The sequence below is a fragment of the Astatotilapia calliptera genome, chromosome 4, assembly GCF_964374335.1.
Source record: "Astatotilapia calliptera chromosome 4, fAstCal68.1, whole genome shotgun sequence".
Taxonomy (NCBI): Eukaryota; Metazoa; Chordata; class Actinopteri; order Cichliformes; family Cichlidae; genus Astatotilapia; species Astatotilapia calliptera.
The window spans coordinates 30,469,014-30,496,395 of record NC_137425.1 but is presented as its reverse complement, the minus strand read 5'-3'; the positions used below and the strand labels follow the sequence as shown (position 1 = coordinate 30,496,395).

The 27,382-nt window shown below is 40.5% G+C and overlaps 1 protein-coding gene and 1 long non-coding RNA gene across 2 annotated transcripts; one reads left to right on the top strand and one right to left on the bottom strand.

Annotated features, from left to right (window-relative positions):
* The first annotated feature begins 820 nt into the window (after positions 1–820).
* On the top strand, positions 821–5,884 carry LOC145428359 (uncharacterized). Its single transcript, XR_013908648.1, has 2 exons — positions 821–935; positions 4,403–5,884. It is a non-coding gene; the product is annotated as an uncharacterized LOC145428359 (long non-coding RNA).
* A 431-nt stretch (positions 5,885–6,315) lies between these two features.
* On the bottom strand, positions 6,316–26,660 carry csnk1da (casein kinase 1, delta a). Its single transcript, XM_026165955.2, has 9 exons — positions 26,170–26,660; positions 17,432–17,542; positions 14,245–14,393; positions 13,819–14,047; positions 13,563–13,733; positions 13,322–13,470; positions 12,763–12,931; positions 12,564–12,673; positions 6,316–9,248 (listed from the first exon to the last, which is right to left on the bottom strand). Exons 1-9 carry the CDS (start codon positions 26,243–26,245, stop codon positions 9,198–9,200), a joined length of 1,215 nt encoding a protein of 404 aa, XP_026021740.1. The 5' UTR covers positions 26,246–26,660; the 3' UTR covers positions 6,316–9,197.
* Positions 26,661–27,382: the final 722 nt, after the last annotated feature.

Genomic DNA, 27,382 nt, shown 5'->3' with positions numbered 1-27,382 from the left:
AGGCAGCTGTTGCTGTGGTTTGGCACTATAGAAATAAATTAGAATTAAATCGAATAGAGCTGCAGTTTTAAAATACATTATGAAAAGTTGTTAGCTAATTTTCTTGTATTTTATTCTTGTCAAACTGTGCTAATCTTTGGCATTTTTTATAGACTCACCTAAAGAAATGGAAACACATTATGTTTGTTTGTTTGTTTGTTTTCTGCATCAAGCTGCTAATAACAGAGTTGATGCTCTTTCAAATAGAATTTTAAGCTGCCTGTTATGTGTAGACACAAAACTGGTTCATTACCTGTGTTAGGTGTCTTTTTATTCTTAAACAATGCACAGATCAGTGTTAAGTAGTTTAGCAAATAAAAAGCATTCCTCTGGAAATTGCCGGATATAATAAATTGACAAATAAAAGTAGCCAATGTCCACAGGAAGAACTTGAGAAACGACTGTCAGAAATCCTCGACTGTTGCTTGAGATTATTTTTGTTTGTTTGTTTGTTTGTTTGTTTTAATTACAAGCAGGCCTATCTCCATGGAAGAAAATTTCAAGAAATGAGGGCTGGCTCAAGACCTTTGCACTGTTACAACTGTATGCAGTAACTTAAAACTTTATTTGCTTTATTGCAGGTTCAGATAAGTTATTACAGGATTCACATGAACAGTCACAGATAGGTCTACAGTGTATTTCACAGGGTTCAGGTAAGGATTTATTGTTTCCCTCAGGCTCGAGTTAAAAGCTCTCTGACTTTACAGGTTTGAACTTGATGAGGGAGGACACCAAGATAAGTATGTTGCAGCTTAGCAAGCAGGAAACAAACAAACTCAGTAAGACTGCCACGTAATGTATATCAAGAACCCAGCGAGGGAAAGCAGGAGCAGGGTTACATACTGCTGATGATTGTAGATGAAAATCTGACATAGTTATGCCAACATCTGGAGGAGGTAAGCAGAGTTACTTCACTCGAGTCTGCATATGGATGATGAAGAGAGGGAAGAGGGCATGGGGGACATGAGAGGAACGCTAATAGAAAATGTTCATTGCACATATAATAAACCTAATTTAATCTAATGCATTTTACATTCTAACGTTAAGCTTCCTCAACCAAGGTACTGTAATTTTAGATGAATAATTTGTTAAACATAACAAGGTTTGGAGAAACATTTAAACTTTCATGGAAATAAATAGAATTACATTATTTATAATTAGTGATGTGGTTTGACCTCTGATGTGCCTTACCACCAGAAAGGCTGAAAACAATATTAGACTCTAAGCAGGTTAAGAAGCTAATAAGAGGCTCCTGTATTCTTCAGTCTGGTAGTGGCTCTGTCTGTGTAGCAGATAGTCAGCAAGAACATGTAATGGAAGATGATGGAAGTGAAGAGAGCAAGCAAAATGAAGGTTGCCCTGAGGGTGATGTCAAAGATAAGGAGAGGCCAAAGCATGTTGGAACGGTGCTAAAAAGAAAGAAAGAAAACTCTTAAGCTCAAGTTTACTGCTACACTGTTGAGCAGGAGACTGGGGTTTGTCCACAGTCTTTGGTTATGGGATCAACAAATGCATAAACTGAAGTTTTCCTGTGTTCCATTATTGCATCTTGATGTCACTGATGCTCCAGCTCAGCACTGTCCAACACTAAAATGGCAAATATAAGGAATCTGTGTCCAACCCATCTGCTGGGGTCAAATGCAACAATCTTTTCATGCATCTTCTCCAAAACTGGATCACTGAACACTGATGACTGAGGTCTGCTGCTTTTAACTTTCTCACTCACTTTCATCAGCTAAAACTGTGAAAACTGTCCCTATTAGATACAAAAACACTGGAAGTCCCCTTTATAAAAAAAATCTATAATATTAGTTTAATAATGTAAGTGAAGATTTTTCAAGTTTCAAATTTTTATTATAACATGTTTCCCTGTACAATTAAATTCTTCCTTTGCAGTCTGCAATAGATACCAAACAAACAAACAAACAAACAAACAAACAAAAAGAAATAAAGTGGCCAAATAGAATAGATCGTTTAAAAAGAGTTATTAAAAAAACACCATATGAGAAACACAGTAGAAATATAAGATGCAAAAATGTACTCAGTTGTAGGCCAGGGCTATGTCAGATGTTTAGGGGTCTGATGGGGAAACAAAGAGTTCTTCAAAGTGTTTGTTTTGTTTTACTCACCTTAAACATAAAAATGATATTAATAAACTGCAGAAGGTTTTCTGGGGCAGTAAAGTTGCACCCTTACATACATACTTATAGCTCTAATGTGGAGCGTAATTATCATGTTGTATTTAATAAGACTCAAGGCTAAAGACTGAGCCCAGGAATTCATCAAGAAATTGTTTGTACGGGTCACAGAAGAGGGGAGACAAAAGCTAGTTCTTCTAATGGCCACAAAGGGCATTATTTCACATGGGCCCTGCTGGCCATTTGAAATAATGCAGCTTCACGGCATTGTATTTCCTCAATGTCTTCACTTTTAAGGACATACTCCAGCCTTCTTTTATATTTGCTCTATGGCATGAACCAAAACATTAAAGTGTCAGCCTGCAAAACTAAACAGGCTGCTCACTGTGCAACACTGAAGACAACTGCAATGCTAGAGCTCCCTCACATAACCAATTGATTACTGTCAGTATAAAAATACTGACTGACTGGAGCTTTAAGAATTTATGAGATTCGTGCTTTGGAGCTGATTACTTGATTGACAGGTGCCTTCCTTTATTACGATAGGCTGTGGTGATTACTTGGTCGCCACCTCAGCCCCACACTGACCAAAGAAATCTTGCATTCACACATCACCATCATTTTGTTTTTCTGATGACCTTCCTGTCAGTTAGTCCCTGTCGGCCACATGACCTGTTTGCGGAGCCGGGAAAGGCCTTTAGAAAGCTGACATCAGGATTGACTGTCATAATTCATCATTCAAGTCTTATCTGTGACTATGTGCAGGACTAAATAGCAAAAACACAAAGGAAATGATTGTGCACCTGAAGGCGAGTGGGTTTGCTGTGATTCTGCTCCCATGCCTTAGGTGACAGAGTGTTAATAACAGGGGAATAAATAAACTGCAGCGCTGTTGCTGTGGGCTGGAGACTGTGGGTTGCTGACGTCAACGATCCCCCTGTCCCACTTTAACCCTAGACAGGGAGCATGTGTGCGTGTTCAGACTCTTCATCCTCTAGTTCCCTTAGGACTTCACTCCATTTGCCCTGACTGATAATGAGCACATGTTCTAAAAGAACGCCCAGCCGTTTGCTTAATATATAACACCATGCTCCAAAAACCACCTCTGTTTTTTCCACCTAGCTTTGCATCTGCTTTAGGGGTTTTCACCACCACAGCCATGCTTGTCTTGGATGCCTTAACCTCTGCACAATCTACAGGGAGCAGCTACGTGGTGTGTTGTATAACTGTCATGGTTGTGCAGTGGCATGGAAACTGTCTGACAGCACCGCCCACTGGTTTCACTAATAACACTGATGCAGTGAAAATACAAACATACAATCCTGACATTGTTTTCACCAGTAAAATAATGTTTTACCAGCATTTGCGGTGTTACAACTTTGCTATTTTACGATAAACGTAAATTAAATACAACCTGAGCAACTGAAACGTAGAAATAATGGAACAAATGGACTCAACTCAGTATGATGGAGCTTTTTGTGGCCATCATCATAATATCATTGTTGTAAATTCTTTTGACCAGAATATTTATGAAATGGCAATCCTATGTGTAAAATGTTAAACTAGTAGCCTAAATTCTAGAGAGTATGAATAAAGAGGCAACTGGACTTCTGTTAGTTTGTGCAGACATTTGAAGAGGCATCCAGGAGACTTCCCCCCAAAAAAACAAATAGTGGAGAATGCTCTGGTTTGGTTGTCCCCTTGGACATCGTTTTGGGGGTCGTTAACCCACCACTGAACATGTCAGTCATCATTTCATTTCATTTCATTTATTTATTTCACACTTGGTCAACAGTTTCCACAGTTAGTTCTTAAGAGCCAAAGTGGGGAAAAAGGCATGGGTCATTGCCATCACTGGGGATTAAGGGTAAAACCACTGTGAGACCATGACCCACCACATCACATAACCTATTGAGCTCACCTGGGGTGTGGTGTGAGTGGGGGTTGGTGCTTCTGGGGTGTCTAGTGGTCATTTACAGAAGGCATCAATGGCCTCCTTTACTCCTCTTTCAAACCATCTGTCTCATCGTCTGAAATGTGATCACAGCCATTCTCCAAAAAATGACCTTTGTCCTTTAGATGCAGATCGCACTTCTATGTTGTGCCACGAGTTCGTGGAGTGGCTGTTTGATTTCTTCTATGTTGAGGCCTGAGCACACCTCACTGCGCTGCACACCACAAAATTCTCTGGTCCGATGAACGCTCTGGCCTTTATCTTCTAACAGGACAATGGCCCTAAGCACACAGCCAAGAGAACAAGGGCATGTCTTCAGGACCAGCCAGAGCCCAGACTGGACGCTCCCCATCCAAGCTGATGGAGCGTGAGAGCGTTTGCACAGAAGAATGGGAGAGATTGCGTGCCAAGCTTGTCACATCATACTCAAAAAGATGTGACTGTAATTGCTGCCAAAGTGCTTCAAAAACTTTTGAGCTAAATCTGTGAATACTTATGTACATATTATATTTTTGTTTTGTTTTTAACATTTTTAATCAATTTGCAAGAATCTTAACCAAACATTTTCCCTCTTTGTCATAATGCGGTATTGCGTGTAGAAAATCTCACTTTAATCCATTTTGGAATCAGGCTGTATCATGAAAAAGTATGGAAGCGCTGTGAAGTATTTCCAGGTGCACTGCTTGGAAATCGTGTCACTAACGAAAGTGACAGGAAGTGAAGATGAAGGTAGCATTTTCATTGGGAGTGACTAGGATGGACAAGATTAGAAATGAATCTATGGACATATGCAGAGGAGGGATAGTAGATGTACTGGACAAAGGATATAAGGTATAGAGCAGCTAGCCGTGAGGAAAAGAGACAAACGGACTTTGTCATTCAGTATACAAGCGTACAAGGAACACACAGAGAAGATTCACAGATTTAGTGAAGGAGGATGCAAGGACCGAGTGAGGAAGTACTGCAAAATAAGAAAAAGAAGACGCCCATTTATAAAAGCACAGTTGCTTCAAGATTAGCTTTAAGATTGTTCCCTTAAAAGTGTAAAGAAACTGAACAAAAGGAGGACAAAAAAAGTGTCAGACCTAAAGAACATCCACAGCAGATGAACTGAAATCAGGTTCTTAAGAAACAGGAAAAAAAACTCGGAATGTGAGAAATGCAGCAACTAGTAGCTGGTCCAGCTACTAGTTGCTGAAGTAGTCTTTGAAGTTATGTGTCTCAGAGAATTCAGCTTTATTTCCTGTCAATGATTAGTTCCCTAAATAGCTCTTGGTGTATCTTTGTGTAGTCTTCTCTTCTCTTCTCTTCGTGTGTTTATCTTATTTGTGTTCCTTGTTGCTGTTATTTTTTTTTTTACTTTTGGATTTCAGTTTTTTGTAATTAATTTTTATTCATCAATTATAAATGGACTGATTCATATGTAGTGCTTTCTATCTAACATTCACACACACATTCATACTGTGTGTGTGACTCAAAAAGCATTTTGGGGGTTAGTATTTTGCCCAAGGACATTTGGCACGCAGACTGGAACAGCCAGGACTCGAACCACCAACCTTCCAGTTAGTAGATGCCCTGCTCTACCTCCTAAACCACATTTTTTTCTGCATTCCTTAAATAGTTCTCGTTTAGGTAATCTCCCTGACAGCCTTGCCATTGGGTCCACTTCTTGCCTACTTATGACAATAGTCTGTGTGACTGATCCTACATCTTGTCTTTTCTAAACTACTAAAGAAAGTGGTTTCCACATAAATACATCAGCTCTGTCCTTTAACCTTACATGTGCTGGGCTCAAATATCTGGGCATTAATGTTACACGTACATTATGTCTATTCAGGTAGTTATGCCTCGCTTATGACTTACATCTGATTTTTGCTTCTTTTTGAGGTAACAATCATCCTCTCTTCGACTGGAATGATGGATATTGTCATACGTTTTTCAAACACTGCTGTTATTCTTAACAAATCCTTTTTTGTCAGTTCCTTTATTCAAGATGCACAGCCTCCACGGGGAACTCCAGGCCTCGAGGGCCGGGGTCCTGCAGGTTTCAGACGCGTCCTTGATCCAACACAGCTGGTTTAAATTGATAAACGAGGACCTCAGCATGACTGTGCCTAAGGGTCTCACACTGACACAATATAAAAAAATAATAAAAATAAAATAAAATAAAACACCACACACACATACAAGTACTTAATTTATTTAAACAATTTTAAAATACACAAATACAGTGGTATTACAAATGAGGAGCAAAAGTTTTGAGGTGGGAGTGAAAAGAAACGATTTCCCATGATCCACAGAAAGATGCATTTTGGGACATGAGCAACCATCTCCACAACGCACAGTTCAAAGCAAAACTGACAAAAGGAGAACTGCGTGAGGCAGACTGCAAAATCTATCCCATGTAAATTGGACTTGCATTTATTATAGCCATCAGTGAAACGAACAAGTTAATGCATCACTTTTTTTGATTTTCAAGCCCACAGGTGAAGTGTATGAAACAAAAACTGCCTTAGCGGGAATTCTAATGGAGTGAGGCATTCCCATTCCCTCCATACACTGTCGTCATCATCCAAAACCAGGGGCTCATGTGGACCTGGTAGACAAAGTAGGCGCATCCTATACACAACGACGAGTACAAAATACCACGACAACCCCTTTTCCCCTTTAACTACAGAAAATCGGCCTACGTTACATTGCAATCAGTGTACCACATCGACAGTTTTCTACTTTAAAATGTGCACGATTCAGATTGAGCCACAGAGAGGAGCCGTGCGTGGCTTTTAGTACCACTGGGACTCGTCCAACCCGCCCCGCCCACCTTTTTTAATTAATACTTGCTTCATTTGTCTCCAAAATCATTCTGTTTAAACCAATCCTGTCCATTTTCTACACAAACTTTCACATTATTTGCCAGACCCTCTGATGTGGGTCAGCACCAGACTGAAACTAATGATCTTTATTTTCTTTATATCAAGCTCCTTCTATGCCAATTACTTTTAAAAGTCATTGCAACATAGGCTGCACAGTACAATTCTAAACTGTGAAGAAAAAACAAACAAATGCAGGATCAAATACTACCAGGAGGTACAAACTGAGGCCATGACATCTGAAGAGTTGTGGCATTTTTTCATTTTATCTTTAACTTGCTATCGGCAGAATGGATCCCAGCTTGAGGAAAGTACATTACCAGAATCTACCTTTTTAAAAGGTAACCTCAGTAATTTAGTCTTTAGCTCACAGAAAGTTGCGGCATTTGCAAAATCAGACTTGAAGATGGTTTAAACGTACAGCTGTTTTTCTCACACGTAAGACACGGCAGCACAGTCGGCTCAGAGACGCCCGCTGTGTTTAGGTGACCGAGTGCATTCTGGAGGCAGCACACACTGGCGGGGAACACACTGGAATATTAGCTGCAATCCAACACCACACGCACGGACTGGAGAGTCGGCAGGTTAAACAGCAGCTAATGTGTGATCTCTACTAGATGAGGGCTGCAGGTGCAATCAGGAAATCAGGTTTGAGGGTCAAAGCGTGTTTTCACAGTTCCACCCTCAGACTTAAACATCGATTTGTTAAAAAACTGTGAAACCCCCATTTAAGGCAAATCAAAGACACCTTACCCAAGCGGCTTGCGCTGCACTGTGCAACCATGATGTAAAATACTTTGCGATGTAACAAACTGGGTATCAGTAAAATCCAAGTCATTAAACTGCCTTGGAGCCTTTCCTCCAATGTAATTAATCCTTTAAGTTTCTGTCTTGCAGTTCTGCTGCGTTAAAACGTTTGAGAGATTCGTTTTTGTGGCTTCTACTAGAGACACGTGGAGACAAGGAGGCTGCATGGAGGTTGAAATCATCCATGAGTGTTTATTAAGGTTTACGAAGAAAGCTGTCAGAGTACGCGTGAAAAACAAAACAAAATCTTTGGAAGTAGATGGACAGATGGTCTAGAGTGAGGTTGAGGAGGCAAAGGAGACAAAAAAGAAAGAAATACCCTCAACATGTTTATCCCACAACCATTTGAAGCTTGTACAACCCTAAGATAACCCTAAGACAGAACCACACAAACACACAAAAACCACATCACTATGCACTGAGTTTAAAAACAATTTCTCATCCGTTCGGTGCGGACACACCAGCCTCCAGACTAGATCATCGTTTCATTCACAGCTTTTCCCACCGCAGCCACAAACCTGAAGACACACTATATGTGCTGTATGGTTTTTTTGGATTTACTACAATGTCCTGGTTGCAACGCACCTGAGGTGGACGCAGACAAAAACAAAAACCCCAAAACATCTACTCATACCATTGGGATCATTGCAAAGAGAACATTAAATCCCCTGTTAATGTAGAGCTAAACCTCAAACACCTAAAATACAAAATAAAAGAAAAGTATGCCCACTTGTGGGATTTAAACAGTCATTCAGGACACAAAAATAGAGTTGAGGCACTGCTCTACAACACTGCCACGATGGATCACGTGTCTCTGGTAGTTTTAATAAATCCCACAGGCTAATTTTGACAGCTAACAGACATGTCATTCTCTCTTGTGAAGTCTGGCCAGCTGGTGCAGTACAATTTCTCTTAATGATTAAAAATAAGTAAAAACAAAAAGTTGGGGGAGAAAAAAAAAAAAATAGGAAGATGATGCCACAGAGAAGTGAATCCATGGCTTCATCAACAGCAAGGGGGAGGCAGGAGGAGGAGGGGGGGTTCCAAATCTTCCCACGGAGAAGAAGAGATGCTGCGGCTGCTACTTTGCCCAAATTGTTGTTAAGGCAACCAAACCGTACTCCACCTGCCCATCTCTCTGTCACATACACACACTCACACTCATTTCTGGCTGTGCACCTCTTCTGTCGAGTGAACAGGGGAGTAGCCAGATACTTGTGCAATCGTTGGTAAGTCCTCCGTGTAATCTGCAAAGTCCTGTTCATATGTGTAAGTGTGTTGTGTGTAAAGTGTGTGTGTAAAGTGTGCGTGTGTGTGTGTGTGTGTGTGTGTGTGGCTGCAGGTGGTACATGTTGAGGCCTCCATGGTGCACAGCTGGATGAGAGGGTTTCACCGAGGGGCTGCAGACTGGAGGCCGCTTGGTGTGACCCGGGACAGAGCCTGAAAGAAAAATAACGTCACAGTTTGAGCAGGGAGCACATCACTGGAAGTTACAGTTACTGCATGGTTACTATGATGCTACAGCCAGCAGCCTAGCTTAGCGCAAACACTGCATACTAGAGTTCTGCTCAAAACCTTGGGCTAGAATGAACACTGAAATAGCCCATTTTATTTCATTTATTTTACCAAATATCCAATATGTTAATACTAATAAGATTCAGTTAATATTAAATGCCCCATCATAGTTTGATGTAGGCAAGGAGCAACCTCAGAGGCTAAAAAAAATAAAGACGGCAAAAAGTCCAGTTTCAGCCCAGCCTGCTAAACAAGCTTGGCTGTATTAGCTGATAACCACTCTCACCCACAGACAAACCTGACTCCAAAAACAAATAAAACAAGATGGCTGCAGCCACAACACAACAGTACAGTCCTGAACTTTGCAGCCCCGAAGCAAACAGGTGACAGCCTGTTGGCTACATCCACCCATGCAGACCATGCTTGCATATTTGCACCCTTGGAAATGAATATGATCGTCACTGCAAAATAGACAAGCACTGATGAAGCTTCTGTGTGCAGAGCTGAATCTAAATTGTGTTTGCACCGTTTCTCTTCCCCACTCATTCTTACATTCTGTGTAGAGGAGACACTGCTCAAGTAAAGATAGCATTTGGGCTTGATTTTAGACTTCAGCGGGAAATCTACATCCCAATTTGCAATGTAGCTGGAAACGCCACTTCCCCCTACACCACAACCTTCACTGTTCAGGTTGCTGCAGGCTACGTCGACCTGACGTGTGATTACATTTCCCAGGAGGTGCGCATCAGATTCTGGTTCAGAATCAGAATCAGAATACTTTATTAATCCCGAAGGAAATTAGGGTTACAGCAGGCAGCACGCTAATGGCGCATGCGCACTTACAAAGGAACCTTCTGACCAACTTTACACAAACATCACATTGGGGAGACATGTCAGAAAGGTAGGCTGATAGGAAAAAAACAACAAAAATACATAACATGAGGTAAGAGGAGGAGAAAAAAAAACTCCACTCAGACTGAGCTCCTAGTGGGAGAACAGTTTGATAACAGAAAAGACACCTCAGCACAAAAAGCACATGACTATCAATACACCATAGAAACACAAGACAAGCAACAGGGGCGGGTAAAGGGTGAGAGAGAGCCGGTGTAGACAGCACATCCGGTCCTGCAGCATGTCTGCGCTGGTCCAGTCGACCGCCATCTTCCCCGGGAGGGGACAAGCATCGAAGGCGTTTGGAAAGGGAGGGGGGATCAGTGTGTGCATATCAGTGTATGTGTGTGTGTGTGTGTCCATAGTTCAGCTGAGACAGTGTCCTTCGCCCTGCCAGACTAAGTAAACAGTCTTCCAGCCAACCCAGGTGACCTTGCATGGAATGGGAAGAACAGTCTAAACACAGTCGTTATCAGGGTGTTTTTGTTCGGCTCCAGCCTTGAGACCGCAGCTGGCGCCGATGGGGTCTCCGCATGAAGTGATGGTGGTTTTTACTTTAGTGCGAACAGCTCATATGAATTTCAAAGCTGTTCTAACAGTCCAACACTGGTCTCACAATCTCCCGTTGGAGAGCCGCGAGCTTTCTATGATGTTATCCAAACTTACGTTCCGTGATGTTGTCATTCTTTTTGCCCAAAGAGCAGATTCTGAGAACTCACGATCGCAGTGCACTTCCCCAAGATTTGATCCAATTTGCGCTCAAAGGTGTTGTTCGAGCTAGCCCCTCCAGATGTAATCCAGTTTTTTCCACTCAGAGGTCTTGTTCTGAGTATTCACGGCAGCCGTGTGTTCTCCAAGATCTTATCCGTGCTGCACTCAATGAGCCCATTTTGAGAAACTCACGCCTCTCCCATCGTTTCAATCCCAGCGGGCAGCCTTGTGGGGGTTTGAACAGCCGGTTCCGCTTCCTTAATTCTTCGATAAGTCAGGGCCAAGCCAGCTCGGATCAGCAAGAACCATGTTATCATGGTTCCGAATAGGTAGATATCTTCAGCACTCAGGCTCACCCGAGCCCAGACTTCTCGTTGAGAAGGGGTGTCAATTGCATTCAGAGACCAGTTGATCAAATCCATAATTCCTCTTTTAGGTTTTAGAGAACAGACTGTGAGAGAGTGTTCCAGGGAAAAGTAATTCAAAAAACACGAGACTAGACAAGGACACAAGAGGCTAAGCAGGGAAGATAAGGGCAGGAGAGGAGAAAAGTGCGACCGCCTTCGCTGAGAGCCAAAAGAGAAGTTACTTCATAAGTTGCGATGCAGCTTTCCCACTTAAGTATAATTCACACTGAAGTTTATGTACTACTTTGGCTGTGTTTCCCTGTGAATATACTCTTGTATATATGCTGAAGAAGCCAGTGCAGCAGGTACAAACTGACCAATCAGGAGCCAGCCAGAAGCATAAATGAGCTGGATGCCTACCTAAGGACAAATCACCGGCCTCCATTGGTTGTCCTTGGAAACACTTCTTTGTTTTTGTTCTGAATAAACAAAAGTTTCATGTAACTTTCCTATTTTTCACAGACTTTGTGTTCTATATTTGAATTTTCTCTTCATCATACTGCCACAACATTAAACGAATGCTCCATAAAGCTATAGAAACAAGTTAATTATGGTTCATTTTATTCATGGATAAATGTAACTAGTATGAAACTGACATGCAATGTCTTATCCCGTGTCTGTGTGTGGGATAATACACAGAAATGTTTCACTTTTTAAACACTCGATTAAGAAAAAAGAAACAAAAACGTCAAAGTGACTGGAGGAGACCGATTCTTTTCATTTGTTCAGCAGTTCTCCACTTTGCCCTCTGGGGGGCGCGGAGGTCCACGCAAAGAAGAGAACAAAGGACTTAATGAAGCCTTTAAACAATGACCTCCTTTGCTCCATGAGTGCTTTTACGCTTATTTTACAAACTGGGAAGGACTGTGTCAGTGGAAATGAATCAGTACAGATACTGTTCAGTTTGAACAGAGGGAAAAGGAGAACATGTATGCATGTGGTGTCTGCACAAACACTATGTTCTCTTATGCTAGACGCTTCCTGTTTTCAGGATTTGTTGGGCAACTGAGCACAAATGATTCAAGTTCTTCTTATTAACTGACACGCAATCATAAAGTCCTCCCAGTAAACCGATTGTTTCTAACGACAATGTTTTATGGTCTGCCAACCTGCACAGCGTGTACCCTGCTACTCAGTCACTTGAGATATGCCACAGCCTAAAGAAATGTGGCTGCAAACAGCTGTCTGCTGTGGATTTTCAACATGATATTTGTAACGCAGTTCGTGTTACCTGTGAGGACATGCGGGATGTTTCCTGGCGTCCTGTCAGGTCTGACGAGGAAATGTTGACAGGGGCTCCCCGATGAAGGCGCATGCTCACCTTCCTCTCCTTCTCCATACCTGAAAGACAAAGAAAAGGTACAAGGGTAGGCTAAATATTTCAGCAACTGTTTAAAGAGAAGGAAAAACAAAACATATTTTTTGCTCACCTGTGTGTGAGGCAGGGTTGAGCGGGGAGGGGGCTGCAACTTCCTGAGGGGCTCTGGCTCTTCCTGAGGCCGAGGCCATACCTCTGGCCCCGGGGTTCCTGCTGTGCCTCATTCTCTCATCCCGTTCCCGACGCTCCCGCTCTGCATCCTCCACGGCCCTATTGGCACCCTGACACACAAGACAGCTGAGGTTATTAACCTTTAAGACAGCTGCACACTTAAAAAAAATTAACAAAATAACAAACATGCTGCATGAAAATGCATCTAGGCAGAATACACAAGGCCATTTAACAGTGGAAGGTCAACTTAACATTATGTTACACAACATGTTTATAGCTGCGTTTATGTCACTGAGAATGCTGATGTTCCAGTTGTAAACAGAAAGTACACATCACCCAGTTCTTCTCAAGTTTGACTCATATTCTGCTTGCCAATGAAATTCCTAAGAAACACTGTTTGTTTTTGGCACAACCTTCTAACGAAAGCACTTATATAATTAAAGTAAGACAGTAGTGAAAAGCACAAAGAAAGTCTTCTTAGATGTGAAGCTATAACTTACAAATTTCAGCATGTTCCAGTCAAAGACGTAGTCGTAGGAGAATCCCTGCCTGTGGAAGAGGTTCCTGAAGAGCTGGCGCAAGTATGAGTAGTCGGGCTTATCGTCGAACCGCAGAGACCGGCAGAAGTTCAGGTAGGTGGCAAACTCGGCTTTGGGGACAAAGAGGTGTTTAAAACATTAGTGTTGGCTAACACTGATGTGGTGCCTTTATTCATAGGTACATAAGAGCACTAGAACCTACACGGGTAGCCTTTGCAGAGGACCTCAATGGGTGTCGACATTTTTTTCTCGCTGATGCGTTCATACTTCTGCCTCTTAGTGGCAGCTTTAAGGCCTTGCCAAGGCAGAGACCCCAGGTTGAAGTACATAAGGACGTATCCCAGTGACTCCAAGTCATCCCGCCTGGACTGCTCTGTAAATGCAGAGAGAGGGCCAGGTCAGTCGGGATCTGGACGAATCAGAGTTATTAATCATCAGTTTGTGGAGGTCGGTCTTACCAATGCCCAGATGTGTGTTAATGGAGGCGTAGCGGGCGGTGCCTGTCAGGTTCTTGTTCTCGCGGTAGGGGATGTGTTGGTGCGTGCGTGCGTCACGATATTTCTTGGCCAGGCCAAAGTCGATGATGTAGACGAGATTTCCCTTCTTGCCCAGGCCCATCAGGAAGTTGTCTGGCTTTACGTCTCTGTGGATGAAGTTCTTGGAGTGGATGTACTCAATTCGGCTGATCTGGAAGGAAAAACGGTGGTTAAAAATGAACACAAGGGGTCATTCCAGGAGCTTAACCAAAGTAGATATTTGAAATCAGTGAAGAGATTAAACCGTCCTGCACTACTGTACATACAATTTGTGATGCATCTTTAACATCAAGTGTAGGACCAGCATTCCTCATTTTATTCCTTTTCTTTTTCCTTTTGGGAACTCACCATCTGGTCAGCCAGCAGCAGGACTGTCTTGAGGCTGAACTTGCGAGAGCAAAAGTTGAACAAGTCTTCCAGACTGGGACCCAGCAGCTCCATCACCATCACATTGTAGTCACCCTCAGCGCCACACCATTTTATCGTTGGAATACCCACTGCAAGAAATGTAGGGAACACAAGGGTCACATTTATAGTTTGGTTTGGTGCCATTTTGTTCATGTTGGCACTTCAGTGAGAACCACAAGCTGACACTAAACTGTAATAACTTGATGAAACTGCAGCCACTATTAAGGCTGGAATGTGCAAGTCCTCAAATCAGAATCCTAAAAGTCAAATATAGGACTTTACAGGCCTGTATAAGGAAGCCAAAGGTCAAGCGTGTTTAGTACTGACAGCTGTGACTCCTCCACAATCACGTCTTCTGTTAAAGCAACCAAACAGCAAGTCTCATGGTTGCACACATATTAACACATTATGCTCATAATTACATGTTTGTCAATATGCTATATGGGGCAGTGATCAGAAAAAACCAGAATAACAAACCTTTGGTAAACTCAAACTAAAATTGTCGTTTTTGGTTTCAAAAACTGTCTGCCATAATGTGTCAATCTGTGATGCAAGCATGTGGTTTGATGTTGGGTTGTTTGCAGAGGGGGACCATGGGTAAACCATTTTTGATTAATTGGCATTCACTTAGAAAGTTTGTAATTTCAATCCCATTTTTGTGTTAAGGGATTAAAATTACAAACTTTCTCCTGAACAAAGTAGATTTCCCTCCTTGTGTGTATGCATAACAGTATTTCTACTCCGTTTTTATTTTTGGTGCTTTAAACATGTGCACTGGTGAACACGTTTCAGGGTTAAATCTGCAGAAGTCTACAGACGTATGTGAGTCTGATCAACCGTCACTGCTGATGGCAGTGTTTAGCAATGATGTCAGGTCTTCACACTATGAACGTGTGCAATGTCATTTCCCTTTTCTGTGGATCGTATTACAGACAAGCTTGTGTGTTTTGAGGTTTTTGAGCAAACACAATTAGTGCAGCGCACATACACACTTTTCTGATTTCTGTCATGAAGGGGTTTTTCCAAGTAAGCAAGTCACACTGTGTATATGTAAACAGGAAATGCATAACACATTTACTCTGCATGCATTATTTAGAAAGAAAAAAAAACAACTTCCTGAAACAAACTTATACAACTCCAAATAATAAAAATGGCTCGACTCCTGCCCTCATACACAGAGGCCAGCTGGTTTCGTAGGAGCCGGTGACCCTGCCAAGGCAAATAGACCATCTGGCATTTCCTTCTACAGGCAAGCGGCAACAAAATGCTGGTGCTCAGCAACACACACACAGCATAAGCTATTTATATACATACAAACACAAATACATCTCACCGTCTGAGTCGGCTACTGTGCCCTAATAAATCTAACTATGCTGGAACTAAAATACAAATGCATGTGGGGACATAGCTGTGCATACAGACAAACTGCTGACTTCTAAAGTTTACTGTTTTAAAGGCAGACGCCAGTAGTATAGACGACATGAATCAATAAGTCACAAAAGAAAAATACATTTCAAAATGTACATTTCATGCCACACAGTAATAGTGTAGTAATATACAGTATGAGGTACAGAAATACAAACATGCAAACAAGTCTACCCCAGGTATGATGTTGCAGACACTACTGAGCTGGCAGAACAATTAAACTTTACCCATGCTTACTGACTCAAAGCAGCAAGTCCTTTCTTGCTTCTTTCACGTTGGAAGTGTGTGAGCATGTTTCAGAGTCAGATGTTCTTTTCCTTTGCTCTTGGTACCTTTGCAGTGGCACAAGGGGTTCTTTAAGCTATGCTAGTAGTCGGACTATCAGCCAGTTAGCTAGACTGAATGATCACTTTGGTTTAAACTTAAAAAAAGAAAAAATCAACAGGAACCATTCACGGTGTCTATCGACATTAAACAGTAAATATTTTTCCCCAAACAGAAATTTCTCCTAAATACAAACTATATGCAAATCATTTTTCTTTTGGTTTCTTCAACACCAACAGGAGATAAGTACAGCTTTATGTTTTTATCGTGCCACGATACTGTGCAAATTTGAATATTTTTTAGTATCAGTGGTGCATTTTGAGGATGGCCCGCTTCCATGAAAATGTAGTTGTAACCTGTTACCTAATACGATAGAAAAAAGGTGTTACTTGTGTTTTTCCAACAGTCTCCACATCAGTCCTCGATTTATGAAGCTTGAACTGTAAAGAGCTTTTCAGCTTTACTGAAGTAAATAACTCTTTCTCTTGCATGGCTCAACACTCGTGTATTTATCTTTTATGTGATTTAAACTCAACGTTAGTGTGCACATGTGTGTGCGTGTACATGTCTATACATAGGAATAGTAGTGGTAGAATAGTTATGTTAAGCTATATAGTTTATGTCTTGCATATTTCCACAACCATATCCATAATCACATACTGTGTATGCTACTGTTGTATATAGTGTATTATATTACTTATTTTTTATTTGTATTTTCCTTCTGATATCTGTTCCTGAGCTGAGGTAATGCAAAAATGTCCCCGTTGTGGGATCAATTATCTTATCCTAATCTCTACTTCTTGTTTAAAGTCAAAGTGGTGAAACAACAGCTATGACAGATGAGTTGAAACTGTATGACCTGTGCGCAAAAATTACAGGAAAAACTGACGATCCAACAAGTGATTTGACAACAAGGTACAGGAGGAGATACTAGCAGCTGATGATGTGACAGCCAATGGTAAACAAATGACTCAGAGTATCGCTGGAGCACTCGGTAACTGTACTCCATAATGTCAGATAGCCCAAACAGTTCATGGACAATTACAATGCTAATGTATGCTTACAAAAAACTGGTGTCAGAAGTGATTAATAGAGGGAATGGAGGAAAAAGGAAGGGAAAAATCATTTGGTGTGTGCTTTAAGCACCCAGCTATTGGGTGGTGTTCAGTTCAGGAGGGTCACTTTAATAACAGAAAAAAATGAATGAACAAACATCCTTTACCAATGTCTACCAGACAGCCAGTACGGAGCATTTTCTTTGTGGTTTATAATGACAAAAGTGTAAACCAGCCTCCATCCAAGTACTTTAAAATGATGAGGAACTTATAAAAGCTGCATGGATGCATGTGTGTAAAGTGAGTGTCATAGTGTACAGTACCTCCACCCTGCATCATCTTGTAGATTTTGCTCTCTATGTGGAGCTGTGGGTGTTTGGTCTTGACACATTCCAATTTGATGGCGACCTCCTCTCCAACAGAGATATCAGTACCTGGGCAAAACAGCAGAGGGGTTAGCTGCATGAAGATGCATTACACATTCAGTCAGAACCTATATTTAATTAATAAAACCCAACAGTATCTAATCAACAATATGAACAATGGGCACTGCGTCAGGGGTTAACACAATCAAGGGAGTATTATTGTCATGTCAAAGTCCAACACAACTCTGTCATGGTTATACAATTTAATGATGAAGATAAAAAATGTCGTTTTTATTATAATCTTATTGTCCTTCATTTATGTCGCTTTTCCAATATGGACCTGGGCAATGGGGCAGTAGGAGTTACAACAATACAACACATTATATAGCAAGAAACAAATACAAATGATATTCAGTACAGACAAGTGGATACAAACACGTGAATCGTACAAAATAACCGATTATTACAACAGCAACCTTAAAACCCTGTATGGTGTACCGTCTGTGGTTTTTACACATGCAGATAAAGAGGAACTAGTGACAATTTATAGCTAAAAAACAACTGATGGGGAAATCTTTAGATAAACAGAGATTGCAACATTGAAGCAGCACACAGAATGATGTAGGACAGGACAGCTAGCAATAACATGAAAAGCACAATGACAGACAGAATCCAACTTCCTTAGGTCTGGCCTGCTGCAATTTTCAGCTTTACTGACAGTGAAGAAATGACAGGAAAGTGGAGGGAGAGAGAGAAAGGGGAAGGGCCTGCTCAAACCGGCGCCCAGGCCTGGTGCATTTACAAAGAGCAGATCGCCATAATCCAATAAAGGTTAAAAAAACAAAACCTTTAGAGATCAAGTTTCCTCACTTGGACAGAGAAACAAGATTTAGTCTTAAATAATGCCTTTCAGTGTGAGTTTTAAATGACACATACTGATCTGATGATACGCAAATACTGCATATCATTTGCATAAAAATAGGAGCAATTGATTTTTCTTTATATATATCTATATATATATATAGATATATATATAGAAAGTTGGACTGTTCTAGCAGACAAGTAATTTAGAAACCAAGTTACAGCATCAGCAGATAAACCAATATTGCATCATCAGCTGTGCCATAAGCCTCTGAAAATCAAGAAAACAAGTAACAGTCCATTAGATCAATGTGATTCACTACTTTAAAAGCAGCAGTTAATGTGCTGCGTTGTCATTTAAAGGTTTGCTTTATCAACATGTCACAGAAAAAACATAAACCAGCACTTGGCTGGTGGATGAAGTTAGGAAGCCCTGCTTGGGTACACAAGGAAATATCAGTGGTTATTAACACAGCAAAGCCAGCCAAGTGTAAGATACACCAGCCAATTTTGTGTACTGGATGTACTTGTACCGTGCTCTTCTTTCATACATCTACGCTCTTATTCCTCACAACTATCCTTACATTTAGATACGGTTTCACACAATCAAGCATTTTGGGAAATGGCTCTCAAACTGACAAACTCATTTCTTCCCAATCACAGCCATAGAAGCCAGTTCCCTCCACATGAAAACAGCAACTGGACACCAGGTTATGTAATGCCATTACACACTCTCACGCATACAGGATCTCACACAAGGAACTGTTCAATCATGTAGGCCAACCAATGGTGTATCAGACAACTCTAAATGATGTCATTCGGCTGGAACGAGTAGCAATCATGGGTGGGGCTTCCAACTTGCACCATAACTGTTTAATCAAAGTTTTTAATACAAGAACAACACTAACAGGGTGAAGAGGACTTCATATTTATTTTGGGTTTTTTAAAGCTGCATGAGTATGCATGATGCACCTGCTGCTCCTCATCTACGCAGTTAAATTTGACTTTGATCTACTCCAAGCTAGCAATCCAAACCCACTGTCAAATCATTCGAGACAGTTACTTTAAAGTTTATCCAAATCACTTGGTCATCTGCACTCAGAAATATTTTTCTCTCTTAGCATACATTTTCTTATATATCCTATAAAACTAGAAGCAGAATCAATGTCACTTTTTCTCACCAAGCAGAGAAAATCTTATTATGATTTCTTTCAGATAACAGCATATTCTCCCTGCTCCATTAAAACTGCCACCTGCATTTGGCTCCTCCCATTTTTTCATGGCCGATTCTTTTTAAATGTAAGTTCTCAGAACTGTTTCTCATGTACACACAATCCATTGTATCAGTATTTTAGTGTAACAGATACTGACTTCTGTTCACAGTAAACAATAATGCATTGTGATAATGCATTAACATCATACACTTTTCAGGTACATATCCCACTGTGGACTGAAATGCTGTAACTTGCTGTATGTGATTTAATTGACTGTGTGCACATTAGCATATGCTACTTCCGGTGCAAAAACTCCTGTGGGGAGCTTTGTTTCCGGTGTCCTATTCGCGCCCAGTTTACGGTCAAAAACAAGTTAAGCAAATGAATGAATCAAGCGGCGATTTACATTTCTATAGATGTCTTGGGCATTTACTCAATATATCTGTAAATGATGTTCATCGACTTGTCGATATTTTCTCCCCGCGCCTCAGAGCAAAAGAGAAAAGGGATTCAAATGTTATATTTCTCAGCTGTCCCTCGTTTACAGCGGGTGTTACGTTCTAAAAATAACCAGCGATAGGTGAAATCAAGTAGCCAATTTTATTTTTTGACGGTGCAAAACGTTTCGTGGACATACAGTACTGCACTTCAGAGTCACACTGCTAGCGATCGATGCAGCGATTCTGTACTGTACAGGAGAGAAGTCACGGAGGAGATCGTCTGCATCGATCAGGACACAGGACACAATGTGACGTAAAAAATAAGCATGCAAGCTTGCACTAAAAAAAAAAATTCTGCGAAACAGCGAGGTGAAAGGTGAACCGCGTTATTAGCGAGGGACCGCTGTAAATTTTAAGGTAAGTCACAACATACTCTTCGTAAATACTAATGTATAGAAACCGTTACCAGCAGTCATTAATTTTTTGTGTGGCTTTTTTCACAGTTTATTAACATGCTGTGTAGGTGTGTACTTGACTAGCTGATCTCGACATAACGGGGGAAACATCTGGTTTGACTATTCTTCACCTGTAGTTTGAATGCTGAACATTTGCCTGTTTAAATCATGAGACCAGTCACTATACAGAGATGTGCTTCTGAATGTGGACGATGTGTCTTCTGCTGCAGTGATGCAGTTCTGCTTGTGTTGAGTGATGTAAACAACTGATCGATCTAAACTCTTTAAACGTCAAAATTGATCATTAGATTTTTTATGACACAACAGTGGTGAGTGTTCCCACCTTCTGCTCTTTGTAACTTAACGCAATCTTTCCGTTTTCGAGTTTTGGATCCTTCAAACCAGGAAGTTAGCATGTTCTCGTGCACAGGGTCAATTGCATGTAATGTAATATACAAATATACAACATGTATATGCATGCAAATATGTGGATCCCAGGCAGAATACATGAGATCTATCTGGCACAGAGAACCCACAACAATCTAAATAAACATTTCTTTATGGATTTCCCTGCAGAATTAATGTTCTCCTATTTGAAATGCCAAAGTAGTTCCTGAACATGCAGTAATCTATTATTCATTGGTGGATTGATATAATTTTATAGAAATCCAGTTGCATAGTTATGCAAAATATGTTTAGTTTTTAAAAACACACCCTTAGCGTTTCTACCCTATTAAAGCTTTCAGTACAACACAAAGACACTTAACTCGAAATAAGTGTTTAATCCAGTATGTGCTCAGCCAATCGATTGATAAATCAATCCGCAGTCACAACGAAAAGGCTTCAAAGCCTCTTTATGGGGAGAACTAGCGTGTGTTTGACTGTGGTGTCTGCTCTCTTGCATCATAGGAATGTGATTTGCCTGGACACATTTCCTAGAGAATGTAGTCCCCCACCTCCACCCACCAACAACCCCCTTCTCTCAACCACATGGTTTTAAATGCGAGGCTGGGGGCATAGATGTGTTTGTCAGTGGAACACCCCCCCCCCCCCCCCCAAACAAAAAAACAAAACAAAAACACAGTGTGTATGTACATGGTGTGTGTTTCTATCAAGTGCAGTCCTGCTTGTGAAACGTGTTCTGACATGTCTCTCCACACTGGCTCACAAACAAACACAGGCAGGCTACTGAGACTCTAAATATGCAAATATTTGACGAGATTTGCATAGAGACCAGCGCACAAAACTGTGCTGTAATGACTATATAGGAATAAAAACAAAACTCAGCATTAACACACTTTATAGAATCAAAGTTGTTTTTTGCCATAAGCATAATAGAAATATAGAAATATATTACAGACTACCATGATCGAGGCAAACAGGTAGAGAGTAAATCAGAGAAACTGACAGCACAGGCAACACGATCCAAGTAAAACCAGTCAGACCAGCAATCCCCAATAATGCTGAAGCAGGTCTAAGCTGGCATTTCACACAGAAGATGACCAAGACTGCAGTGGTTCAAGTCTTCAGTGCGAGGACTCCATTGAACTAAGGCTTAATTTAGGCTGCATTAACATATTCTACGCTCAGTTAAGAAAAAAAAAAAAAGACTCAAGATTGCTCAATACCAAAGTTTCTGGGCTGGATGAGACAGCGTCATTATAGCTACTGTTGACACCATAACACGGCAGATGGGAAGCAACGGAACGCGTCATCAGTTTGAAGACTGACTCACCGCCAGCATTAGTTCTGAGCAGATCTTAGGTTCTTTGTTATTATGGCAGCCTTATAGCAACCTCACTGTTATTTTTCCTTGTGTAAGCAGAACCATCCCTTTTGGTATACTCTACTGGAAGCTTTTCAAAAATCAAAAGCTGGGAAAATGTTAGACAAGTCTCAGGTAGCTAAGTAACAGGCTGAGGTAGAGTTTGGAGCTCTGAACACTTTGAAAAACAGGTTTTATTCTTACTGATAGTGATCAATAATGCGGTGTAAAAGAAATACATCAATGGTTAAATTTACGTCAATACAACGCATCATCACAGCATATCAATATGGGTAATTTTGTGACATTTTCCCACAAACTCACTCAAGTTTTTTCATTTCAACTTTGCACTGATTACGTATGAGAGTGTTCAGTGCCTCTGGGTGAAGGGGTGTGGTAATCGCCCTAAAATTATAAAATATTAGTCATAAATACAGAGTACAATGATACAGAATAGGGATGTCACAGAACCAATACTTATATGCAGTGTATGTACTGAAGCAGCAACTCTTCCAGATCTGAAGGGTATTCAGGTCATTCAAGTTACCACGATAGCGTTTAATACGAACAGGCAGAGCTAGCTATGAAGGTACTTTGCATTTACTTTGCATTTGTAAGGTGGATTCTTATATTAAAAATGCCACTAATAAGTCAAGTTTATTTACAAGCAGTCATTGTGAAACAAAAGCTCAGGCTCCACGCTGCTGTCAGAGAGGAAACGTATAAAATTGTTTATTTTTGGCAAATTTAGACCTACACCAAGGCCCCAAAACAACAGCATTATTTTAAAACCTTAAATTTGTAGACTACTCTAGTAAATTCAAATCATAAAAATATTTTGCTGAAAGTAAGTATAAATACATTCACTTTAAATAACTCTACAGAAAGTCAATAAGTCGTATTTCTAAATTGTTGATTAAAATAATTGTACAACAGAAAGACATAAAAGAACTTTGCCTAAGTTAGAATCTGTAATTGGCCACAGAACTCCAATGAAAGACCAACATTTCTGTCCATCTCCCAAGTTTAAACTTTAGATATTGGCAGTACTTGAATGCTCCTTTTCAGGCGATACCAAACAAGTATTGACGTCTGGTGCTGTGATGAGGGGAAAACCTTTACAGTTCAAGGAGTTTGGACAATGATAAAGACCACATCCGGATTTTTGAACCGTGTTTCAACATGCACATCACCCAACAGATAACACAGCAAGAGATTCAAATGGAAGATCTTTGGAAATACAAGATGACTCAGACCTTGACTAAGCGCTTGTGTGCTCTTCGCATAACTGGCATTTTGTCGTGACAGCCTCTCAAAAGTGGAAAAGCTATTCTACCACTTGTACCAGAATATTTGACAATCCACATTTGCGTCCAGTCACAGCACACAGAGTACAAGGCTTCACTCCAAGAGCTGACCTCAATCCTGCTAACAACAACCGATCTCTCGCACAATCCACTGCTCAGCCAAGCTGCTCACACATTGTCAGCATTATTAACGCGCTGTTTTCACACACTGTGTGGGAGCCTTAATGTGGGAATGACTGTGAAATCCAGTTGCCTAAACTGTCAAAGTTTCATTTTCTCAAGACTTTTAAGAATTTGTTTACTTCCTGGAGATTTTACTTCTCCAAATGTGTTTGACTTGTTCAATTCTATTATTCACTTAAAGTGCAAATTTGTGCTGTAAGACTTGGAAAAACACCTCTGCACAATGCGTGACTCTCTGTTCTGGCTGATTAACAATGTTACATCACATTATCCACCAGCCAATTGGAGGAGAAAAGAGGAAGGGAGGGAGAGACAAAACCACAAAGTGATTATGCAAGCAGCTGGCAGAGCTCACTATCAGTCGAAACAACGCATCACGTGGAAAGCAAACTGGATACAGTTGATGCATTAACTTCCACTTTGCTCTGTTTAAAACGTTGCGTTTTAAAAATAAATGCATTTATGAATCTGAATCTAAGCACGTTGTTAAACCTGCAGTCCACCCTGCATAATTTCTGATTTCACAGATTAAAAAGTCATCTGCTATACTGCAGAGGGCAACATGATTAAATCATGTACCGTAACAGCCGTCAGACACCAAATCTTATTCGTTTTTTCCACAAAGAAAAATGTCAAAAACCAACAAGTCTGGGTAAAACGCTATATAAACTATGTACACAGGTTTGTCCCTACAGGAAACTAGGCTTGTTAACCAATAATCAAACACATACTTTATCCTTTCAAGTAAAATTTAAATATGAATAAACTATTAAGTCAGCTGCAGCTTAACTGCTCTAGACTGAGACCTTAACACACTACATGGGTTGGAAAAACCCAACACTAATTCAAGAAGAGACAATAAATGCTACTGGTGTAACTCTACATGTTGTGCTGTTTAGCATTTTATCATTTACTCAAAAAAAAAGAAAAAGAAAAAGAAAAAAATGTTACAAATTAGCCTAAAAATTTAACAGAGACTGTATTTATTACAAATGGACTAATCGTGTTGACTTTCATGTCATAGAATCACAGGAAAACCACAATTCCAACTTAGACAGCAAATTCAAAATGCTTAGTGATTAAATTAAACTGATGATGAAACATTTAACCAATCATATGTACCTATCTCACTGTTTCCTGAGTAAGCGGAAACATTGCACTTAATACTGTGTAACATATACTCAATTGTTACCAAGTCCCAGCAGTCAGAGCTGACCATTTTCTCTCCTGGTTGATTAGAGCGCCGTCAGTCACAGAATAGTCAGTCCACCACCAGAGAAAAACTCAAATGAATAACCTCTACATTTGTTTAGATGACTAGGTTTTAAGCTCAAAAATGTGATCAGCTGTTCTCCACTGCTGATGCCAAAAACCTCCAACATGGCCACAAGAGAACACATTACAGCAGCTGATGAAGCCCTGTTAGAGAATGTTTTTTGCATATTTATATTCATAGCTCAGTTGGAGAGCTCAAAGAAGATACACTTCCCTCTGCCACTATCGACTTCCCCCATCACACAATAAATTATATCATTGCTAGCAGCCAGTATTAGCCCACACAGCCTGTGCAGTAAATAATATTCAACATCTACTGTTCACCTATGCCAGAGGAAGGACATCCAGTTCATTATAGTAAGGACTGATCCACCAGTAGTCCAAAAGTGTAGATGAAAAACTATATGAACGTGTACCTTAAACCAAACAACCAGTACTATACTCAAAGTTACCCTCGCCTGTCTCAGCAGGCCATAGAGCCTCCTTTGATCAAATGTAGTCCCAAATATACCATCCTCACAGATTGAATAACTAGGTTATCATTTTAATAAATAAAGATGTCTTCAAAAGTATCTTTAGGATATAAAGGACCATATCCTCCTCACTTCTCAAGAACACTAAGGTAGTCTTTTTAGTGCATTTATGAACAAGAGGAGGAAATTAAACCGGTCTGTTGTGTTTAAAGAAGGATGTTCAGCTTAAGTAAATAAACGCTGGATATCGGTTACCAAAAAAGCTTAAATGAAAGCCTGTGGCCTGATCTGCTATTTTGTTCGAGACTATCACTGCTGCTGCTTCCAGGGGAGCAAAGACTGGAAACCTATACATTAGCTATCTATAGGCAGTGGACATTTAGTTACACAAGAGCCGTCAGTGTCAATTCTTATCGTTAGGACGATTAATTTGGACAATAATTGAATCTTGTAACAGAGAAAATGCTCTCGAAGTCAAACACAATGAAGAATGATATCGTTTATTATCAAATGTTTTATGGCAGCGGATGTCACTGCTAGCTCCTTTGCTACACAGACTGATAGCTTAGTAGCTAACGTTACTGGGACTAAACACAGAACAGCTGATTGATTGTGAGCTCGAATAGGAAACCCGGAGAAGATGACTTATTGTTAGAGACGTCTATATTATAACGAGACTAACAACGGTAAACAATACAAAAATGTTGTCCGCCAATAACTTACCTAGGTAGATGTCTCCAAAAGAGCCACTTCCAATTTTCCTCCCCAGTCTGTATCGGTTACCCACTCTCAACTCCATGGTAAGCAAGCTTCAGTCGGCTAGCAAGCACGCTCGCTAGCTCGGAAACAGCCAAAAACGTCCTGGTTTAGAGCTCAGCCTTATTTAAAAGCACCACAGCCAAAAGCATCCAACGCAAACGAGCTATTCAGGCGAAGGACTGACTCTTCTCTATGCTGTCGCCGGATGAGGTCGATACTCACAATCTTTCGCCTCTTGTTTTAAAGTATTCCTAACTTCATAATGTGACAATATGAGGTTCACTGGAAAGGTTAATCGTTGTACTTTCTGCTCCTGGTGTTTTCTGTGCCGATACACTTTAATTCTCCACGGATGAAGGCGGATTTTGAGCAGGTTACTTTTACGATTCTGCTCTGATCCTCTTCGTCTGGCTGCCTTGTCTGCTCTCTGTGTGGACCCTGTTCAGCACTTCTCTGAATGTGTCTGACATCACTTCCCTGCAGGGTGAAGTGGGGGAGGACGCTAATCAGAGAGCCTATTGCAGTAGAGTTCCCAACAGATACCACTAACGATAACGGACCCAACCACATCTCCAGCCTTGGTAGTTTCTTCACTTTGAACTGTTACAAGAGCTAAATTTAAAAACGTTTGCTTTTAAATAACCGGGAAATACAGTGTAATGAAAAATAAATGAAAATCATTCACACGGGACAAGAGTGTGAGGTTTCGCCTGATCCGTAGCCGCCATTTTTACCTTCTCCGGGGCTCTGTGTTGTTGCACCTGTATTTTCCGTTAGAGACTAATCTTTACAAAGCGAAAGAGTCTGGTCGTGCACATAAACAAAAGATGTACTCTTTTGTCCAGCTGGCCACTGTCCACCTTCTCATAAACAAATTAAACAAATACAGTCTTTTGCTGTATGACATGGTAAAAAAAAAAAGAAGTCCTAAATAGATATTTATTTTAAAATAAAACCGTTAATACAAAATGTTACTGATCGGGGACTGAGTTTAATGTTTAATCTAACCAGTTTCTTAAAAATTGTTTAAAAAAATAAGATAAATTAGATCATCAATTATTTTATAGCTGTTTGGTAATTAACAGTGGTTTAAATTGAGTGTTATCAACTGGATTTTGACGCCTATAGGTTTCGTATATCGAGCATAGTGACATCAAAAAGTACAAACCAGATTTTT